Consider the following 18,642-nt stretch of genomic DNA (forward strand, 5'->3'; position numbering starts at 1 on the left):
AAAAAAAAAACCAGTGGATCAATCAGATTGCAGTAGACGTTCAGGCAAATTTAATGCGTCAAATGGTAACATCACTGAACTAGATTAAGGTCTTAAAACCACTCCCCCATAATGTTAAGTTATTTTGGCAGTTGAAAGACCGGGGCCAGAATCCCACCACCGTTCACGCCGGTGGGACATTCCCATCCCGCCACAGTGAATGGAGGTTTGGCTGCCTTCCAAGTTCTCCGACCTTGCTGCAGCGGGAATGTGGGTGAAGGGTCCCTGACCTTGCTGCAGTGGGAGCGCGGGTGAAGAGCCGGTAAGATCACGCCCCAGGAAAGCATTAACATCAACATGGTCAGTGTGTGTATACACATGATGTGAAAATGGGACTGGAAAATGGTGGAATACGAAGAGTACAAATCTGCTTGTATTTTTGATATAAATCTGGTGCCTCAGGACCATAACCAGTGCAAGCTGAGCTCCCCATCAAGAGAACCATGAGATATCTCATTAAATTTAATTTCATTGACTAGATTTGGATTGTTTTTGCTGGAGTTCAGGTGAACGAGAGGGGGATCTCAAAGAGATTTATAAAATTCTAACAGGACTAGACAGGGTAGATGCAGGGAGGATATTCCTGATGGTGGGGGAGTCCAAAACCAGGGGTCACAGTATGAGGATTCAGGGTAGACCATTTAGGACAGAGATGAGGAGACATTTCTTCACCCAGAGAGTGGTGAACCTGTGGAATTCATTACCACAGAAAATAGTTGAATGTACTTGAATTTATTCAAGAGGCAGCTGAATATAAACACTTGGGACAAATGGGATCGAAGGTTATGGGGAGAAAGCAGGATTAGGCTATTGAGTTGGATGATCAGGCATGATTGTAACGAATGGCGGAGCAGGCTCGAAGGGCCAAATGGCCTCCCCCTGCTCCCATCTTCTATGTTTCACAACCACTCCTCAGGCCTGGAGGGCCACGCTGTGACTGTAGACTGGCCGGGTTCCCTCTCCACAGTGACAGTCTGGCAGCTGAGGTCACTTTTTAATCTGTAAACTTTGGAATTTCTTCATCTTGAGATCTCCCACCATTCCATTGTCCAATCTAACCCCTGCACCCCATCTCATTCACCAAAGGGCAGTGGTTAGCACTGCTGCCTCTCAGCACCAAAAACATGGGTTTGAATCTGGCCTTGGGTGACTGTCTGTGTGGAGTTTGTACCTTCTCCCCCGTATCTGCGTGGCTTTCCTCCAGGTGCTCCAGTTTCCTCTCGTAATCCAAAGATAAGTGGATTGAGTGGATTGGCCATGTTAAATTGTCAGGGGATAGCAGGGTAAATGTGTGGGAATACAGGAATAGAGTCTGGGTGGGATTGTTGTCAGTGGCCTCCTTCTGCACTGTAGGGATTCTATGATCCTTCACTCCCCTGACCCTGCCATCTCATTCCCCAATCGATATCGGCACTTCCCACCTCTGAGCGTAGAGCTGCCAAACCTCCGGGTTGGAGGATCTCCGATTGACCTTGCAGCCTCGGGGCTCTAGTTGCAGTCCTTTAGAATCTGCAGTGCAGAAGGAGGCCATTCAGCCCATCAAGGCTGCACTGACAACAATCCCATCCAAGCCCTATCCCCACATATTTACCCTCTTTTATCCCCCGACACTCGGGACAATTTAGAATTGCCAATCAACCTAACATGCACATGAATCCAAGACATCTTTGGAGTGTGGGAGGAAACTGGAGCACCCAGAGGAAACCCATGTTGACATGGGGAGAACGTGCAGGCTCCACACAGTGACCCAAGGCCGGAATTGAACTCGGGTCTCTGACGCTATGAGACGGCAGTGCTAACCAATGTGCCACCATGCCGCTCTCTTTATGGGACACAAAGGAGGCCACTTAATTGTCTAGCTCCTCTAGAATCTCCCTTGGGGTCCCACTTCCGGCATTTGATGGTTCTTGACCTGTGATTCATTCCAACAGCATAATCGGGACTCAGAAAGCAAAATGCTGCCTAGTGTGTGGGCGACCATGTTCACCCAGTAACACAGGTCATTGGTGTATCAGTGCAGCATTCAGCCATCTCACTGAGAGAAAAGAAATATTTGAAATACAATTATTTCCCAATTTTATGCTCAAGTGGATGCAGTTCCTAAACCATTACTGCTAACGGGAGCCATCTATTTTTCATTTCTATTCAAGACAAACCAAATGTGTTACAGATTTGAGTCTGCACAAAATCAATGATGGAAAAAATAGTGTCGAGAAACAGTTCAGTTGTTGCAGTAAAACTGCGAGATTTTAAATTTTTGCAGGTTTTTAATCTTCGGTGTGTGAATTTATATATTTTATTTTAAAATTGAAGGCATTTGAACATGATCCTGACTAATGAAATGGTTTGAAATATCTATATGTCACCTAAAACTCAGAGAGTGGAAGTTTGCTGTCCCACCCACCACGAGAATTGTAGCGGGCGGGACACAGACCGTGCAAAGACCATTAACCTCGGGTGGGATTTTCCAGCTTTGGGGGTGAGCGTGACTGGAAAATCCCACCCAGAAAGTGGGATATTTGCCATTTGGATAATCAACATCGGGAGTACCTTGAGCTAAAGAACTTTTCTCTTGCTTTGCATCTTAGTGAATCCTGTTAGAATGTGTGTGGTGTCTTATTAAGGGACCAGCTTAATTTTGACAAACGACTATCATCATGAAGGAATAGTCTTGTGGTTATACATTCAAAGCATGCCATACTTGGAATGGGGATGGTTTCCAATCAATAATCATAACTACTTTGATTTCTTTATTCACGAATTCAAAATTAAAATCTAAATTTCCATAAAGGAATCGCAAATCCAATCAGAGTGCCTCCTATTTTGAATTGCAGTGTTTTGCTATCAGGTACCTTGCATTCGATACGGAAATGACAAATCAGAATCAGCTTTAATCTGTGCATGTTTTAAATAAAGCTTAACCTCAGACGTAAGTAGCAATTTGAAAGATGAGCTCATTGGAAATGAACTGGCGTCATTTTCGCATGCAGTTGATGGGCTGATTAAAAGCTCCTTCTGGGGTATGAAAACTTGCCCCAGGATCTCTGACCCCCCCCCCCCACCCCCGTTTCTAATCTGCAACATTTAAAGAAACTGATGTAAAAAAAACATAACGGATCATGGTCGTTCTCTCCCTGGGCTGCAATTTAGGGAAATATTTCACCAGTGTGAGCATACCACATGCCGGAGTTGTATGTGCCACAGTGGTTAGCACTGCTGCCTCACAGCACTGGGAGCCTGGGTTCAATTCCCAGCTTAAGTTACTGTCAGTGTGGAATTTGCACATTCTCCCTGTGTCTGTGTGGGTTTCCTCCCGGAGCGGGTTGGGTGGATTGGCCATGATAAATTGCCTCTTAGCGTGCCAAGATATGTAGGTTAGGAGCGTTAAATATGTTGGGTTACGCGGATAGCGCAGAGGAGCTGGCCTGGGAGAGATGCCCTGTTGGAGAGTCGGTGCAGACCCGATGGGCCCAATGGCCCCCTTCTGCACTGTAGGGATTCGATGATTATTCGTTGCGCGGATGCCATCTTTCAACCAGCTTGGTGACTGAGGTTCAGCCTTTTCATTTATAAACGAGAATCAAGGTGATTTCTGGTGATTCAGTTTGATGCCTTCTTGCATTCCTAGAAATTTACATGAATGTACCTGTAGGGGCTGCAGGAGTTAGAGGGCTAGGAGGACGAGGTTATTTGGCTTACACGGGTATTGGGCGTGGTTATGCAGGTTACCACGTGAAGGCAGACAAGAGGCAAGAGGAGAAACTTTACGACCTCTTGCCTGGGATGGAGCTCACCCCAACCAACCCAGTGACCCTAAAACCACAAGGAATGAAGCACCCGTCTCAGGTAGGAGCTTTCGTGTGTTCCTCCAAAAGATTTCCAGGCTTTGTAGATGTTAAAATCTGTTCAATGATGCTCACACGGGCACAAAATGTGATTATGTTTCAATCCAGATCTTAGAGGACATATGCCAAAAAAATAGCTGGGGACAGCCAGTTTACCAGCTTCACTCTGCGATTGGACCTGATCAAAGACAACTCTTTGTATACAAGATCACCATTCCTGCTCTTGCCAATCAGTACACCAACATGTAGGTTATAACATTTAATTTTGCATTGTATTTATATAGCTCATGTTTCTGTAAATGATCATGTGTTGAGGCTACTGACAACAACAGCAAAATTATAGACTAAACTGGAATGTATGGGGGAGTTTTCCTGTCCCGCCTGCCACGCGTATTGTAGCGGGCAAGGGGAGGACCATGCAAACATCCATTCAACTCAGGCAGGCTTTCTGAAAATCCCACCCATAATCTTTATCATGATGCATTAAACAAAGCAGCCAATTTGTGCACAGTAAGGCTGTACGAAAAACAAGGTGATAATGACCAGATAATCTAGATGAAGTAGAGAGATTCTTCCCGCTCAGAAAGGGCAGTAGGACTAGAGGGCACAGCCTCAAGATAAGGGGGCGGGGGTGCAGTTTAGATCGGAGTTGAGGAGGAACTTCTTCACTCAAAGGATGGTGAATCTCTGGAATTCTCTGCCCGTTGAAGTGGTGGAGGCTGCCTCGCTAAATATATTTAAGTCACGGGTAGGTAGGTTTCTGATAGACAGGGGAATTAAGGGTTATGGGGAAAAAGCGGAAAAGTGGAACTGATCCACTTCAGATCAGCCATGATCTTATTGAATGGCGGGGCAGGCTCGAAGGGCTAGATGGCCTACTCCTGCTCCTGTTTCTTATGTTCTTATGTAATCTGCTTTTAGTGATGGGAGATGAGAAATATTGGTCACGACACCAGGAAAATTCCCCTGTTCACCCTCAGCATCTCCGATGATACAGCATCCATCAGTACCTGCATTGAGATATCAGCCCCAATCATGTGCTTAATTTCCTGGAGCAGGCCTTAAATTCATACCCTTCTGACTCAAGGGTGTGAGAAAGCTCAGATTGAGCTTATGGCTGACACCACTGCTGGTAGCGCTCAAGAACAAAGTTTCATAGAGCTCCTCAGTTGAACTCCAGTGTAGTGCTAGACCACATTTGCAAAGTTGCCATGATGGTCCATTGCACCTTCTGAGGATCTTTCAAATTTATGCATCCTTTGGAATTTTTGCAAATCTATCCTTATGAGTGCAAGGTGAAAAACTTTGACAGCATGTCTCATTGTTGTGATTTCAGTCTGAGCTGAAATACTCTTTTTGATATCATTGGATTTGAGGTCTATTTGCAAAATGGGGAATTTATTTCTGCTTTTTATACACCTAAGAACATAAGAAATAGGAGCAGGAGTAGGCCATCTAGCCCTTCGAACCTGCCCCGCCATTCAATAAGATCAGGGCTGATCTGAAGTGGATCAGTTCCACTTTCCCATTTTCTCCCCATAACCCTTAATTCCCTCATCTATCAGAAATCACCTGGACATGACAGAACAACTGTGTCTGATGGAGATGATAACAAGAATTCTTTTGCCCTGGTATTCAAGAAAGATCAGTTTCAAAGATTGAAAAGCTAATTAAGGCTTGTACAAAACACTTCGCAAAGCAAACACAATTAAACCCTTCTGGTGTCTCAACTCTCAATGTTTTTATTAGTCTCACTAGTGTTATCTTAATATAAAAACTGAGTGCAAAGTAAATCTTAGCCACCACCAAAGAGACAGTTCAGATGGAAGATGATGTGAAAGAAAGACAACTCAGTCTATTCATCCTTTTTGAAGCAATCTTCAAGCATTACTTAATGAGCTTTTTTCAATGTTTCTGTATCATTTCGATTCAGTTCACATTCAACAGGCACTTTTAAGAGAGTACTTGATTTAATGAACTGATCTCAAATTAACAGATTAGCAGATGTTCTCTTTTGTTGTCACCGTCTAGGGCAAATAGACACTTGGACGCGCGTGCATAGAATGTTCAGTGCGTGGTACAGTCAGCAGTGTAACTTGAACTTGTTACTTGAGTTTTACTCTCAATAGAAAGTTTTGATCCAGTACAATTGCACCCTTGTACATAATGGGGAAATTATGGTTATTTGGTAGCAATAATAGGAAGACAGATTATTACTTGAATGGGTCTAAGTTGTGAGAGGTGGATACTCAACGAGACCTTGGTGTCCTCTTGTATCAGTCACTGAAAATATAAGCGCGCAGGTACAGCAGGCAGTAAAGAAGGCAAATGGTTTGCTAGCCTTCATTATAAGAAGATTTGAGTATAGGAATAAGGGTGTTTGTCTGCAATTGTACAGGGCATTGGTGAGGCCACTCCTGGAGTATTGTGTGTAATTTTGGTGTCCTTATGTGAGGAGGAAGGTCCTTGCTACAGAGGGAGTACAGCGAACGTTTACCAGGCTGATACCTGGGATGGCAGGCCTGTCAAATGAGGAGAGACTAAGTCAGTTAGGATGATATTCACTGGAGTTAAGAAGAATGAGGAGGGTTTCTCATAAAAACTTATAAAATTCTAACAGTGTTAGATAGGGTAGATTCAAATGGTATATTTTGATGGTGGGCGAGTCCAGAACTGGAGCTTATGGTTGGAGGATAAAGGGTAAATCTTTAGAACCATGGTGAGGAGAAATTTCTTCACCCAGAGGGTGGGGAATGGGTGGAATTCACAACCACAGGAAGTAGCTGAGGCCAAAAAGCTGTTCGATTTCGACAAGAAATTAGACATAGCTCTTGGGGCAAAAGGAATCAAGGGATAGGGAGGAAAAGGGGGTACCAGGATATTGAATTTGATGATCAGCCATGATCAAAATGCAGGCTGAATAATCCAATCCTGCTTCTAGTTTCTATAAGGTTGTGGATAATTCCATACAGAAGAGCATATTGATTATTGCCACAAACAGGGGATTACTCATTGATGCTCCTTCCTACCACACCTTGGTTCAGTAAAGGTGGATAGGGTACAAGGCCAAGAGAGAGCAGATATAGGTTAAGGCTAAAGCTTGAACTCCACATAGATTGTGACAACAATAAGAGATGAAAGAATGAATCACAGGAAGGAAATGGTCTCAAATGGAAGTCTTCAATAGACAACAATCACTTGTTCTCAGTTCTTAGCGTTGAGATTTTACAATTATTCATAAATGAGACAAAACAGCCAGGTGAAGAACATGGTAGGAGAAGAGATATAATTCTGATAAGTGAAAGATTCCCAGATCCTGTTTGAAATTTGAACTGATGTTAAGAAACCCGAGCTAATGATTTTTTTTTTGCTGTGTAATGAAATGCAGGTGATCAGCATATGAGCGTTCACTTTCCAACATCCACTTTAGCAAACAACATTCTCCCTCGAGGTAAACTTAGTAAATTCCAATAGCATTGTGAATGCCACAGAACTTGTGCCAAATGCAACTTGACAAGGTAGACAAACTTGAGTCATCCCTGCAAGGTGGATGAGGGAGACGGATTAGAGACCTTACAGAAAGAGGCAGGTGAAAGATGATGACCTACTGAAAGGGTGTCCTGAGGAGTGTTAAACAGGTTCCAGTGAAAATAGTCTAGCTCTTCCTGCTACCGCAGAATGGATATGGCAGGAAAGTCAGACTGCTGTTCCTGAACTATGTTAAGGGAGGGGAAGGCAAGTCTCTAACAAACCTATCATACACTTGAGAAGCACCACAGGATAGGGAATGCAGGGGTGTCCAAGTATTCATTCAGGAATAGATAGTGAACCCAGTGGAACCTGGATTATAAAACCCAAAGAACACATTGAAAGCCTTGGCAATTAATGCCCTCCCATGTCAAGCAAGAGCATTTTGAGCAGATACAGACAAACAGAAAAAACTTTTACTGTCAACACATTAATGACCAAGTAGTGATTCCAAAGGCCAATGAATATTTGGAAATTATTCACTGCAATATTCACTCAGGCAACCAGATAAACATTCTATCCTTCATTACTTATTCCAAGACCAAGCTCAGAGTTAGAACAACAGCAGAGACAATGATTTATGAATAAATTTTGGCTGTAAACCACACATTTCAAAAAACAAATATAAGTGACCGGTTTTCACTACTTAGATGGAAGATCCAGTCAAGACAGGTCCTGGCTCGACAGACCTCTCTCTATATGTGTAGACTGGGCACGCACTTCTTTTCCTCTAGGGGAGGGGGAGGGGGGTAGGGGTGAGAGTGAGTCGATACCACTGGCCTTGAAACAATTAGGATACAGCTACTGAGACAACCAAGTGCAGAGGTAGGCTGGTTACCTGGACTACCTCCTAATCCCTCACACCACCCACCACCCCCCACTCTCCAAATAACCTTCATGATCCCAATGTCACACAGACCCCTTCTGTGGTCTCCATGTCATTTTGTGACCCCCAATGTCACCTCCATGTCCACTCCCACATGTCCAATCATCCAGTATGTTCCAGTATGAACTGTACAATTTTAAAAAAAAATCATTTATGGGACATGGGCTAGGCCAGCATTTATTACCCACTGCTAGTTGTCCTTCAGACGTTGGTGGTGAGCTGCCTTCTCAAACTGCTACAAGCAGTGTAGGTACACCCATAGTGCTGTTAGGGAGAAAATTCCATGATTTTGACCCAGTGACAGTGACGAAATGGAGATATATTTCCGAGTCAGGGTGGTGAGGGACTTGGAGGGAAACCTCTCGGTAGCGGTGTTGCTCTTAGATTTCCAGATGATAAAGGTTGTGGGTTTGGAAATGCTGCCTAAGGAAGCTTGTAGAGTCCCTGCAGGGCACCTTGTAGATGGTACACTTGCCTACGCATTGTTCACAGACGGTGAAGGGAATGAATGTTGTGGAAGAGATAGCAATCAAGTAGGTTGCTTTCTCCTGGATTCGAGCTTCTTGAGTTTTGTTGAGACTGTCCTCATCCAGGCAAGTGGCGAGTATTCCACTGCACTCCTGACTTGTGCTTTGTAGATAGTGGACAGGCTTTGGGAAGGCAGGAGGTAAGTTATTTGCCCGAGAATTCCTAGCCTTTGACCTACTCTGGTAGCCACAGTATTTATATGGCTGGTCCTTTAACACCATCCTGTGCCAAGTATGTTTTAGTCTATTGCTTTTGCCTGAGTACTTTGGCAGTTGATAACACTTTCTGAAATTTTTATTTTAATATTTATTCAGAATTTACATTTGTTTTTAATCATCCCTTGCTCCTGCATTTTTAATGGACCCACAAGCAATAATCTACGCTCACCTGATCCATCTTATTTACTATTTTCTAAACTTCAATGGACGAACATATGGACTCGGAGTAGGAGGAGACCCTTCAAACCTGTTCTATTGTTCAGTCGGATAGTGGCTAATCTGGCTGTGGTCTGAATTCCACATTTTACTGAACCCCAATAAGCTTCGACCCCCTTTTCAATCAAGAATTGATCTGCCTCTGCTTTAAAAAATATTCATTGACCCCGTCTCCGCCACTCTCCGAGGAAGAGAGTTCCAAAGATAAATTCTTCTTATCTCTGCTTTAAATGGGAGACCCCTTACTTTTAAATTATTTCCCCTGGTTGTAGTCTCTCTCACGAGGGGGAAATAATCTTTGAGCACGGCCCTGTCGAGTCCCCTTACAATTTCATTTATTTAAATGAGATCATTTCTCAAACTTTTAAACTCTAATAGACACAGGCCAGCTTGTCCAACCTTCCCTCATCCCAGGAATCAGTCAGAGTGAAACTTCTCTGAACTGTATCTGATGCATCTCCCTCGAACCAGCATCTTTAAATTATAAAGATAGCTATGAAGATTAAGATCTCTATATGCAACCATTAAGACCATATAATATAGGACCAGAATTAGGCCATTCAGCCCATCAAGACTGTTCCGCCATTCAATCATGGCTGATAAGTTTCTCAACCCCATCCTCCCGTCTTTTCCCCATAATCTTTGATCCCCCTTACCAGTGAAGAACCTATCTTTCTCTCTCTTTACTACACTCAACGACCAGTCCTCCACAGTCTTCTGTGACAATGAATTCCATAGATTCACCACCTTCTGGCTGAAGAAATTCTGCCTCATCTGGGTTCTGAAGGGTCTTCCCTTTCCTCTGAGGCTCTGCCCTCGGATCCGAGTCTCTCCTACTAATGGAAACATCTTCTCCATATCCAGTCTATCCGGGACTTGACAGGCAGGAGGAGGTCAGAGGTGGGAGTGTGACATTAAAGCACTAAAATATGGGGAACACATCCTAACCCATCACATTTATGCCCATTGCCTCTCTCACAGTGGGTATTCTACCTCAGAGAGAGAGGATTCCTTTCAATGCTTGTTTTTAAATTACTCAGTACAGTTGCTCAGAAAGTAAAATATGTGTACTTTTCCCAAGGTGGTGGTAAATATGTTTGAAAAAGGTAATTAGCTCTCCGTCAACTGATGCACTTATAAAGGAACTTGATCAATAAAAATTGATTGACCTGAGATTTATGAACCAAATCTAGTAATCCTGGTGGCCACATGGGAGCCATGCAAGGAGTACGGAAGGAGAGAAATCCCAATGGGGGTTTTCATAGTCCAAGCTGCGTTCTGTTGCTGGCCACGTGAGAGAATTAGAGAAATAAAGGCCTTGATATTCTTAGAAAAACCACTGTCACGAGGTAGAGAGTTTGCCACAAAGACCTGGTGAGGCCCAGTGCTGTGGAGGTCCTGCCAAACTTAACAACAAGACCTCATTATAGTTTCCTATTTTCCATTGCTGCACCCAGCAGTTGAGCAAATAGGCAAGTTCGCCAGCTATCAGACAGGAAAGACAGAGGCAAGAACAAGGGATGGTCTTCTCCAGGGAACATCACACTGAGGACAGAGATGAATGTCCCTGTTTCCGTGCTGTACATTATCCCTATGTATTCAATTACTATAGATTAGTAAAATGTAACCCCATGTACTTATCCAGTTATAAGGAGAAAGGAGGGAAATTATGTGTAGAACCAAAGGAAGTGGGTGAGATACTTAATGAGTACTTTGCATTGGTATTCACAAAGGAGAGGGATGTGTTGATTGATGGTGTCTTGGAGGGCTATGTAAACTCTCAAGAGCAAGTCTTCATTTCAAGGGAGGGAGTGTTAGATGTATTAAAAAGCATTAAGGTAGACAGGTGCCCAGGGCAAGATGGCATCTATCCCAGATTACTGAGGGAGACGAGAGGAAATTGCTGGGCTTCTAACAGAAATCTTTGTTTCCTCGTTGGCCCAGAGGATTGGAGGATAGCCAATGTTGTCCTGTTATTTAAGGGTAGCGAGATAACGCAGGTAATTATAGTCAGTGAGCTTGACATGAGTGATAATGAAATTATTGGAGAAGATTCCTAGGAATAGGATCCATACACATTTGGAACTGAATGGTCTTATTAGTGACAGCGTGGTTTTGTATGAGGGGGGGGTCATGTCCCACAAATTTGATTACGTTTTTTGAAGAGATGACAAAAATGATTGATGAGGGAAGGGCCGTGAATGTTGTCCACATGGACTTTAGTAAAGCGTTTGACGAGGTCCCTCATTGGCAGGCTGTTGCATAAGGGGAAATCACATGGTCTCAAGGATGAACTAGCTAGATGGATTCAGAACTGGCTTGGCCAGAGGGTAGCAGTGGAATGGTTTTTTTTTAATGGAGGTCTGTAACTAATTGTGTTTTGCAGCGATCAGTGCTGGGATCTCTGTTGTATGGAATAGATATAAATGACTTGGAAGAAAACATAGGTGGCCTGATTAGCAAGTTTGCGGATAATACTAAGATTGCTGGAGTTGCGGATAGTGACGAAGACTATCAGAGAATACAGCAGGATACCGTTAGGGTGGAAAATTGGGTGGAGAAATGGCAGATGGAATTTAAGCCGGACAAATGCGAGGTGATACTTTTTGGTAGATCCAATTCAGATGGGAGCTACAAAATAAAAGGCAGAACAATCCGGAGCATAGGCACACAGAGAGATCTGGGAGGGTCCACAGATCCTTAAAAGCGGCAGCACCAGTGGAAAAGGTGGTGAAGAAAGCACGTGGAATACTTGCCTTCATTGGACGGGGCATCGAGTATAAAATTTGCTACAGTTGTATAAAACATTGGTTCGGCCACATTTGGAATACTGTGTCCAATTCTGGTCACCACACTACCAGAAGGATGTGGAGACTTTGGAGAGAGTGCAGAAAAGGTTTACCAGGATGTGGAGAGCATTAGCTACGAGGAGAGACTGAATAAACTGGGATTGTTCTCCCTGGAAAGACGGAGGCTGAGGGGCGACCTGATAGAAGTTTATAAAACTATGATGGGCATAGGTAAGGTGAATAGTTGGAAGCTTTTTCTCAGAGCAGAAATGACAATCACAAGAGGGAACAAGTTCAAGATAAGGGAGGAAAGTTTCATTAGAGATGTGCGGGGGATGTTTTTTTACATTGAGGGCAGTGGGGGCCTGGAATGCACTGCCAACTGAAGTGGTTGAGGCAGACACATTAGTGACATTTTAAACGTATCTGGATAGATGCATGAACAGGCGGGGAATAGAGGGATACAGGCAGTTGGAGATAGGACAGTGTGATCAGCGCAGGCTTGGAGAGCCAAAGGGCCTGTTTCTGTGCTGTACTGTTCTTTATTCTTTGTTTTAAATGATGCATTCGCCCGGTGTAAAGGATTGTAATGGACGGCCATACTGAGAAATGAACAGAACATCTCTTCTCTCGCAGCCAACCATTCACACCCCCCAAACTCTGCACAGCCGTGGAGGAAGCAAAAAGTTACGCAGCGGAACACGTACTTCAAATCCTAGGTCTTCAGACGGAGAGCACTGAACCACCTGCAGCTTTCACAGGTATGTGAAGGTGTTGACTGACACCATCTACCATAACCTGGAGGGCCCCACGTAACAGAGAGGCTGAGACACCCCTTTAATACAGGGCGCATTAAGCTTCGAGGTTAAACATTGGGACTACATCAAACTCTGAAGGGGAAAACTAGTTCTGCATGGCGGTCTGGGGTGGGTATTTGAATTTAGAATTACATTGCAAAAAGAGTGGACATGGCAAAGTTCAAGTGGAGAGATGGAAGTCGAGATACATCAAATTTACAAATAGAAAGGAGTCATTCAGTTTAACCAGTCTCTGGTTTTAACCTTCCCCACAAGCAAATAGTTCCAAACCTATTGAATTGGCCACTTCCCAGGTCCACTCAAACCCCCTTTTCCTTCTTGCGCCTATCCAATCTTCTTGAGGTTGCTTAACTCTCCTAGGTGCTACAGTCGGAGCAATATGGGCGGTGGTCTGGTACAAGGATAGTCTCCTACTGCCTCACGCTGATGATATCTGGTGGGGTGTGATTCTCTGGCCTGCCCTCAGTGTTCGGGGGAACTCCGAGCCATGATTAATGTCCCCCCACCCTTCCCTGCCCCCGTTTTCAATCACAACATAAAGAAGAGAAGATTAAAGTGTAAGATTCATATTTTCAAACACAAAGTGTTGGAAATAACTCAGCTGGTCAGGCGGCATCTGTGGAGAAAGCAGCAGAGTTCAGGACCAGGATTCTCTGGGCGTTCACGCCAAATAGATTCTCTGGTCTCGCTTGCAGCAACAGTGAATGGCTGGAGAATTCCAGACAATGTTTCGGGTCATAGAATCTCTACAGTGCAGAAGGAGGCCATTCGGCCCACCAAGCCTACACCTACAACAACCTAACGCAGACCCTATCCCGTAAACCCATGTATTTACCCTGCTAATCCCCCTGATACTTAGGGGCAATTTAGCACAGCCAATCTACCTAACCCGCACATCTTTGGACTGTGGGAAGAAACCGGAGCACCCAGAGGAAACCCATACGGGGAGAATGAGCAAACTCCACAGAAACAGTCACCCAGGGCCGGGAACGAACCTGGGTGCCTGGTGCTGTGAGGCAGCAGTGCTAACCACGCCATCAGTGAAAGGTCATTACTCTCTCAAGGTCATCGTTATCTCGATTTCTCCTGCCTGATCTGTTTGCAGCATTTTCAGTCCAAATGTCAAGTTTCAGGCATCCACTGCATTTTCTTTTTATATTCATATTTACAAAGTCTTCACTCTTGTCACGTTATAAGTCTGTTTGACCCAATTGGAAAAATAAGCCTGGTGACACTCTGAGTAAAGTTGACTTGTAGGTTGCTCTGAAATGGGATTACTTATTGGCTATCCATTTTGAGAAGAAAACATGCAGTCAGGCATGATACAGTCAGAATTAGGCTTGTGTTTAAGATAGCCCCATGTAAAGCACCCCAAACAAATCTAAAAGGAATGGCTCCAAAATCACCTCCAGGGCTGAGAAATGCGACCAGCAACTGCACACATGCCTAACAATTAAATTTTATGTTAAAACAAAAGGAGCCGACATGAGCGAAATACCATAAAATCAGAGATTCAGAGAATTGCTACAGTGCAGAAGGAGGCCATTCGGTCCATCAAGTCTGCACCAACCACAATCCCACCCTAGCCCTATTCCCGTAGCCCCACATATTTACCCTGCTCGTCTCCCTAACAGAAAGGGGCAATTTATCAAGTCCAATCCCCCTAACCCATTCATCCTTGGATTGTGGGAGGAAACCAGAGCACCCGGAGGAAACCCACGCAGACACAGAGAGAATGTGCAAACTCCACACAGTGTTCTGAACGGGGAACCGAACCTGGGTCTCTGGCGCTGTGAGGCAGTAGCTCCACACACTGTGCCGCCCTATGAAAGCAGACTTGTACAAGAAGATGTGACAAGCACTTACCCTGGGTGACTGATGTCAATCTGTCTCGAGCACGTTTCTGGTGAGCAATCAGGATTCTGTCACTGGATCTCTTACATTTCGCACTGAACCATCTCGATAAGAGCACTGAAATACAAATGATGTTTGAGGTTCATTTCGTCGTATGTCATGCTAGTAGTTTGTCTTGGATGCACGTGCGGGTTAGGTTGACTAGCTGTGCAAAATTGCCCCTTTGTATCAGGGTACGAGTAGGATAGATATGTGGGATTACTGGGATAGGGTCTGGGTGGGATTATCATCAGTACAGGCTCAATGGGCCAAATGGCCTCCTTCAGCACTTTAGGGATTTTATGATTCTATGTCAAATAGTCCTGGGCCCTTTGCCTTTCTGACTGGCACATGGTGGAGAAAGGCCAAGTTCTCTGCTGCCAGCATGGGCTTGATAAGATTTCCCATTTTGCGTTCCTCACCACAAAACTGAAAACCAACAAAAATATTGTGAAGTCAGGCATCCTTTGGTAATGATGCATAGTGGGACCAGCTATTAAGCAGAAAGCAGGTCACTTGGCAAAACAAACACTAGCTAAAAAGTAATATTCAACACACTTAAAATTTCCATTTACTATCTCCAGCTCGTAACCAATAGTCAGGGTAATGCTGGCTTTGCATCTTCTTTCTCTGTCTATGCCTGTCTCCTCTTTGGCTTCAGCCACTGATCTCCTGTTCCCCATGTTATGCTGCAGGATACGCATTGGCAGGCGCAGCCACCACCGTGGCAGCCACACAGTTGAAACAAGCAGTCGCCCTGGGCCAGGACCTGGCTACGTACGCCACGTATGAAGGTTATCCAGCGTTCGCAGTGCCTACACGCGGAGACACCTATGGAGCATTCTGAGCGGACATGGACAAGGATGAACAGGCTGCCAAATCACTTTACCAGCATCAATGGGAGTATTGATTTCAAATTAGCAGCATAGTCACAGATAAGCAGAATGCGGTAATTCTTAACATGATTCCAATAACTACATTCAAGATTTCAATAATAGCTAGAATCTAATTAAATTGCAAGCCTGCTCAGCTTGTATACAAATATATCTAACTCTAATATATATATATATATATATATATATATATATAAATACATAGCTATATATATATATAAATACATACATTAAGGATGTATCTTAAGTTAAGAGAACTTTTAAAACAAAGTAAGAAAGCTATATATCCCTTTAATATTTTTATATTTCTCAGGTATAATTTGGCTTCATGTTTACATTATACTTCATGCTTTAGCCATACTGAAACTTAGTTATTAGAGGACTATGAAAGTGTTTGTGTAAGGTGTGTGCATCTTACTTTAGGTATACATGGTTAGAAAATACCCATCTGCGCCATCTGTTTTTACTGACGCAGTTCATGTTTATTAAATTTAAACACATTACTCGGGCTGCCACGTGCCAACGATGAATCTCAACCAAGGTTTTGGTTAACTACTATGACTAAACTTGCAACTGCGTTGGCACGTATCCTTGAAAACATTGCTACGTCCAAGTGTAAAGCGTCCGATTTATACCTTGCAGGCAATGTTAGCAGGAAGAATTACAAGTTATTTTGAATAGTTTTGAACGTACAGCTGCTATATACTATTATCTATAAGTAGATTAACAAATAAAGTTGAGTTTTCTTTTCTGTATTTAGCATCTCATTGTTTTCCTAATAGTCAAATCCTTTTCTCTGTTGCTTTGGCTGACTTTTTTTTAGTTTAAAATGGAACAAAACTATGCTTTATTGTATTGTGTGAAAAAAAAAGCATTGACGTTGTACTGGAATTTTGTAAGGTATTCAGGAAGGTGCCAAAGCAGTAAACAGTGATAACAGTATTAAAACACGCGCCTGTGAGCGCTGAGAACCTATTTTTCTACCATTCACAAAATATCAATGTTTGTACAGAATATAACATTTTCTCTCAGATATTGAAATGTTATTTAAAGAAAATTATCATTCATTCAAAAAACTGTTATCGGGGAAAAATGACTGACGAATAAAAGATATGAATAAATCGGCACCACAGAATCACGGGAATACAATTAAGTTTTGTCTGTAACCGTAAGTTATAAACCAAGGAATAGCGTGAGCCATAGTGCGTTTCATTGCATTTTAATTTCTCTTTGCCCACAGTGATACAAGAGATTCATCTCAATTCCCTTATCAATAATGACACTGTAATTTTTCAGGAATGTATTCACACGAATAATTAAAGATGTTTACTTCATTATCAACTACGTTTCCGATAAATGTTTTGCATATTGTATTTGCATATTAGGTACAAAGGTGATTTCAGTCACGCAAGCAGCTCCTACAGTGTCAGCTATAGTTTGGTTAATAGCACGCTCATCTCAGAGTCTGAATTGCGTGGGCTCAAGTATTAGTCCAGAGACATGAGTGCATAAAGTATCCTAACACGAGAATACAGTGCTAAGAGAGCTTTGTTGTTAGTCCATCGTCATCGATGAGGCCCTCGACACCATTAGTCATTTTGAGGCTGGTTGCGGTATCTCTGAAGATGACCGATCAGGCCGATTCGGGCACAGAATGTCCTGGCGCATATTGGACAGACTTGTGTAGACACTGTGGTTGTTGCGCAGCTGGCGCTTAAGTCGTGCTTCAGCAATTCATCTTGCTTCGTGAGCTTGACCGCCTTTGTGGATGAGGCAGCGCCAGGTAGGGCAGTTTTGTGCCAGCATTTCCCAGGTGGTCGTGTCAATGTCAAGAGACTTTAGGGAGGCTTTGAGTGCACCTTTGAAGCGTTTCTTCTGTCCTCTATGCAAGCGTTTTCCAGCAGAGAGCTTTGCAATCTTTTGGAGGTCTTTCTGATCAGATGTCTCATCTGCCCCATCAACTGGACATAAATAACCCCCATGGCACTATTTTGAACAAGAGGAGAGAAGGGGGCAGTCCCAAATGTATTCACTAATATTTATCCCTTAAGTAAAACCAGATTATCTGCTCATTATTGCATTGCCAACTATTGGACCATACTGTACGCAAATTGGCTGCCTCATTTTCCACTGAGCAACAGTGAGTGCACTTCAAATGATATGTCATTGGCTGCAAGGTGCTTTTGGGTTTCCTGGGGATCTCAGTGGTGCTTTATAAACACAAGCCTTCATTTCATTTGCCTACTTTATGTGCCAAGTTACATCATCCACTCTTTCAAACTAGGCTTCTTCTACATTCTTCCCTGCTCCAACCTTCAGCTTTCAATGTGCGACTGTCCCTAAATCCTTCAATCTTGATAACCCCCTTCAAATACCCCCTCAAGATCTCCGCCTTTTGACAGTGTCAACTGAGCAATATTTCTCTTGCTATGGCAGCAGTCTCTCCTCTGCAAAAACGACTTGAAATAATAAAAGGTCCTGGATGGATGCAAGTTGTTGTTCCAACTCACTGGTTCTTGGCCTTGGTGGGAGAATTTAAAAAAATCCTCCTTGGAATGATGGCTTCTATTAATTGCTGCAAATTGCAGTAGTAAACGGAAGAAACATTAAAAAAAAGTTTTTAAAGTTTATAAAATATCTTTCTTTGATATACAAACTAAAGCCAGATAAACAAAAGAACTATTTTTGAACATACCAGCTGATACACGAATGAAGGGTTTGTCATATGAGGAGCAGTTGGGTCTATACTTAATGGAGTTTAGAAGGGAATCTAACAGAACTTACAGAATACCGAGGGTCCTGGATAGAGTGGTTGTGGAGACAATATTTCCTCTCGTGGGAGAGACTAGAACTCAAGGGAACAACCTCAGAGTGAAGGGACACGCCTTTAAAACTGTGATGCGGAGGAATTTCTTCAACCAGAGAGTGGTGAATCTGTGAAATGCATCGCCACAGAGGGCTGTGGAGACCAGGTCATTGAGTGTCTTTA

At 43.4% G+C, this 18,642-nt stretch overlaps 1 protein-coding gene across 1 annotated transcript in view; it reads left to right on the forward strand.

Moving 5' to 3' along the window:
- The window catches only part of a1cf (apobec1 complementation factor), a 47,620-nt gene extending 30,665 nt beyond the window's left edge, over window positions 1-16,955 (forward strand). Inside the window, exons 9-12 of the mRNA XM_080205474.1 lie at window positions 3,668-3,885; window positions 3,993-4,129; window positions 12,686-12,810; window positions 15,456-16,955. Of these exons, the coding sequence (XP_080061600.1) occupies window positions 3,668-3,885; window positions 3,993-4,129; window positions 12,686-12,810; window positions 15,456-15,607 (632 nt within the window). The 3' untranslated portion in view covers window positions 15,608-16,955. The remainder of the gene's footprint in view (window positions 1-3,667; window positions 3,886-3,992; window positions 4,130-12,685; window positions 12,811-15,455) is intronic.
- Window positions 16,956-18,642: the final 1,687 nt, after the last annotated feature.

Source organism: Carcharhinus amblyrhynchos, chromosome 17, assembly GCF_965287045.1.
Source record: "Carcharhinus amblyrhynchos chromosome 17, sCarAmb.v2.hapA, whole genome shotgun sequence".
Taxonomy (NCBI): domain Eukaryota; kingdom Metazoa; phylum Chordata; class Chondrichthyes; order Carcharhiniformes; family Carcharhinidae; genus Carcharhinus; species Carcharhinus amblyrhynchos.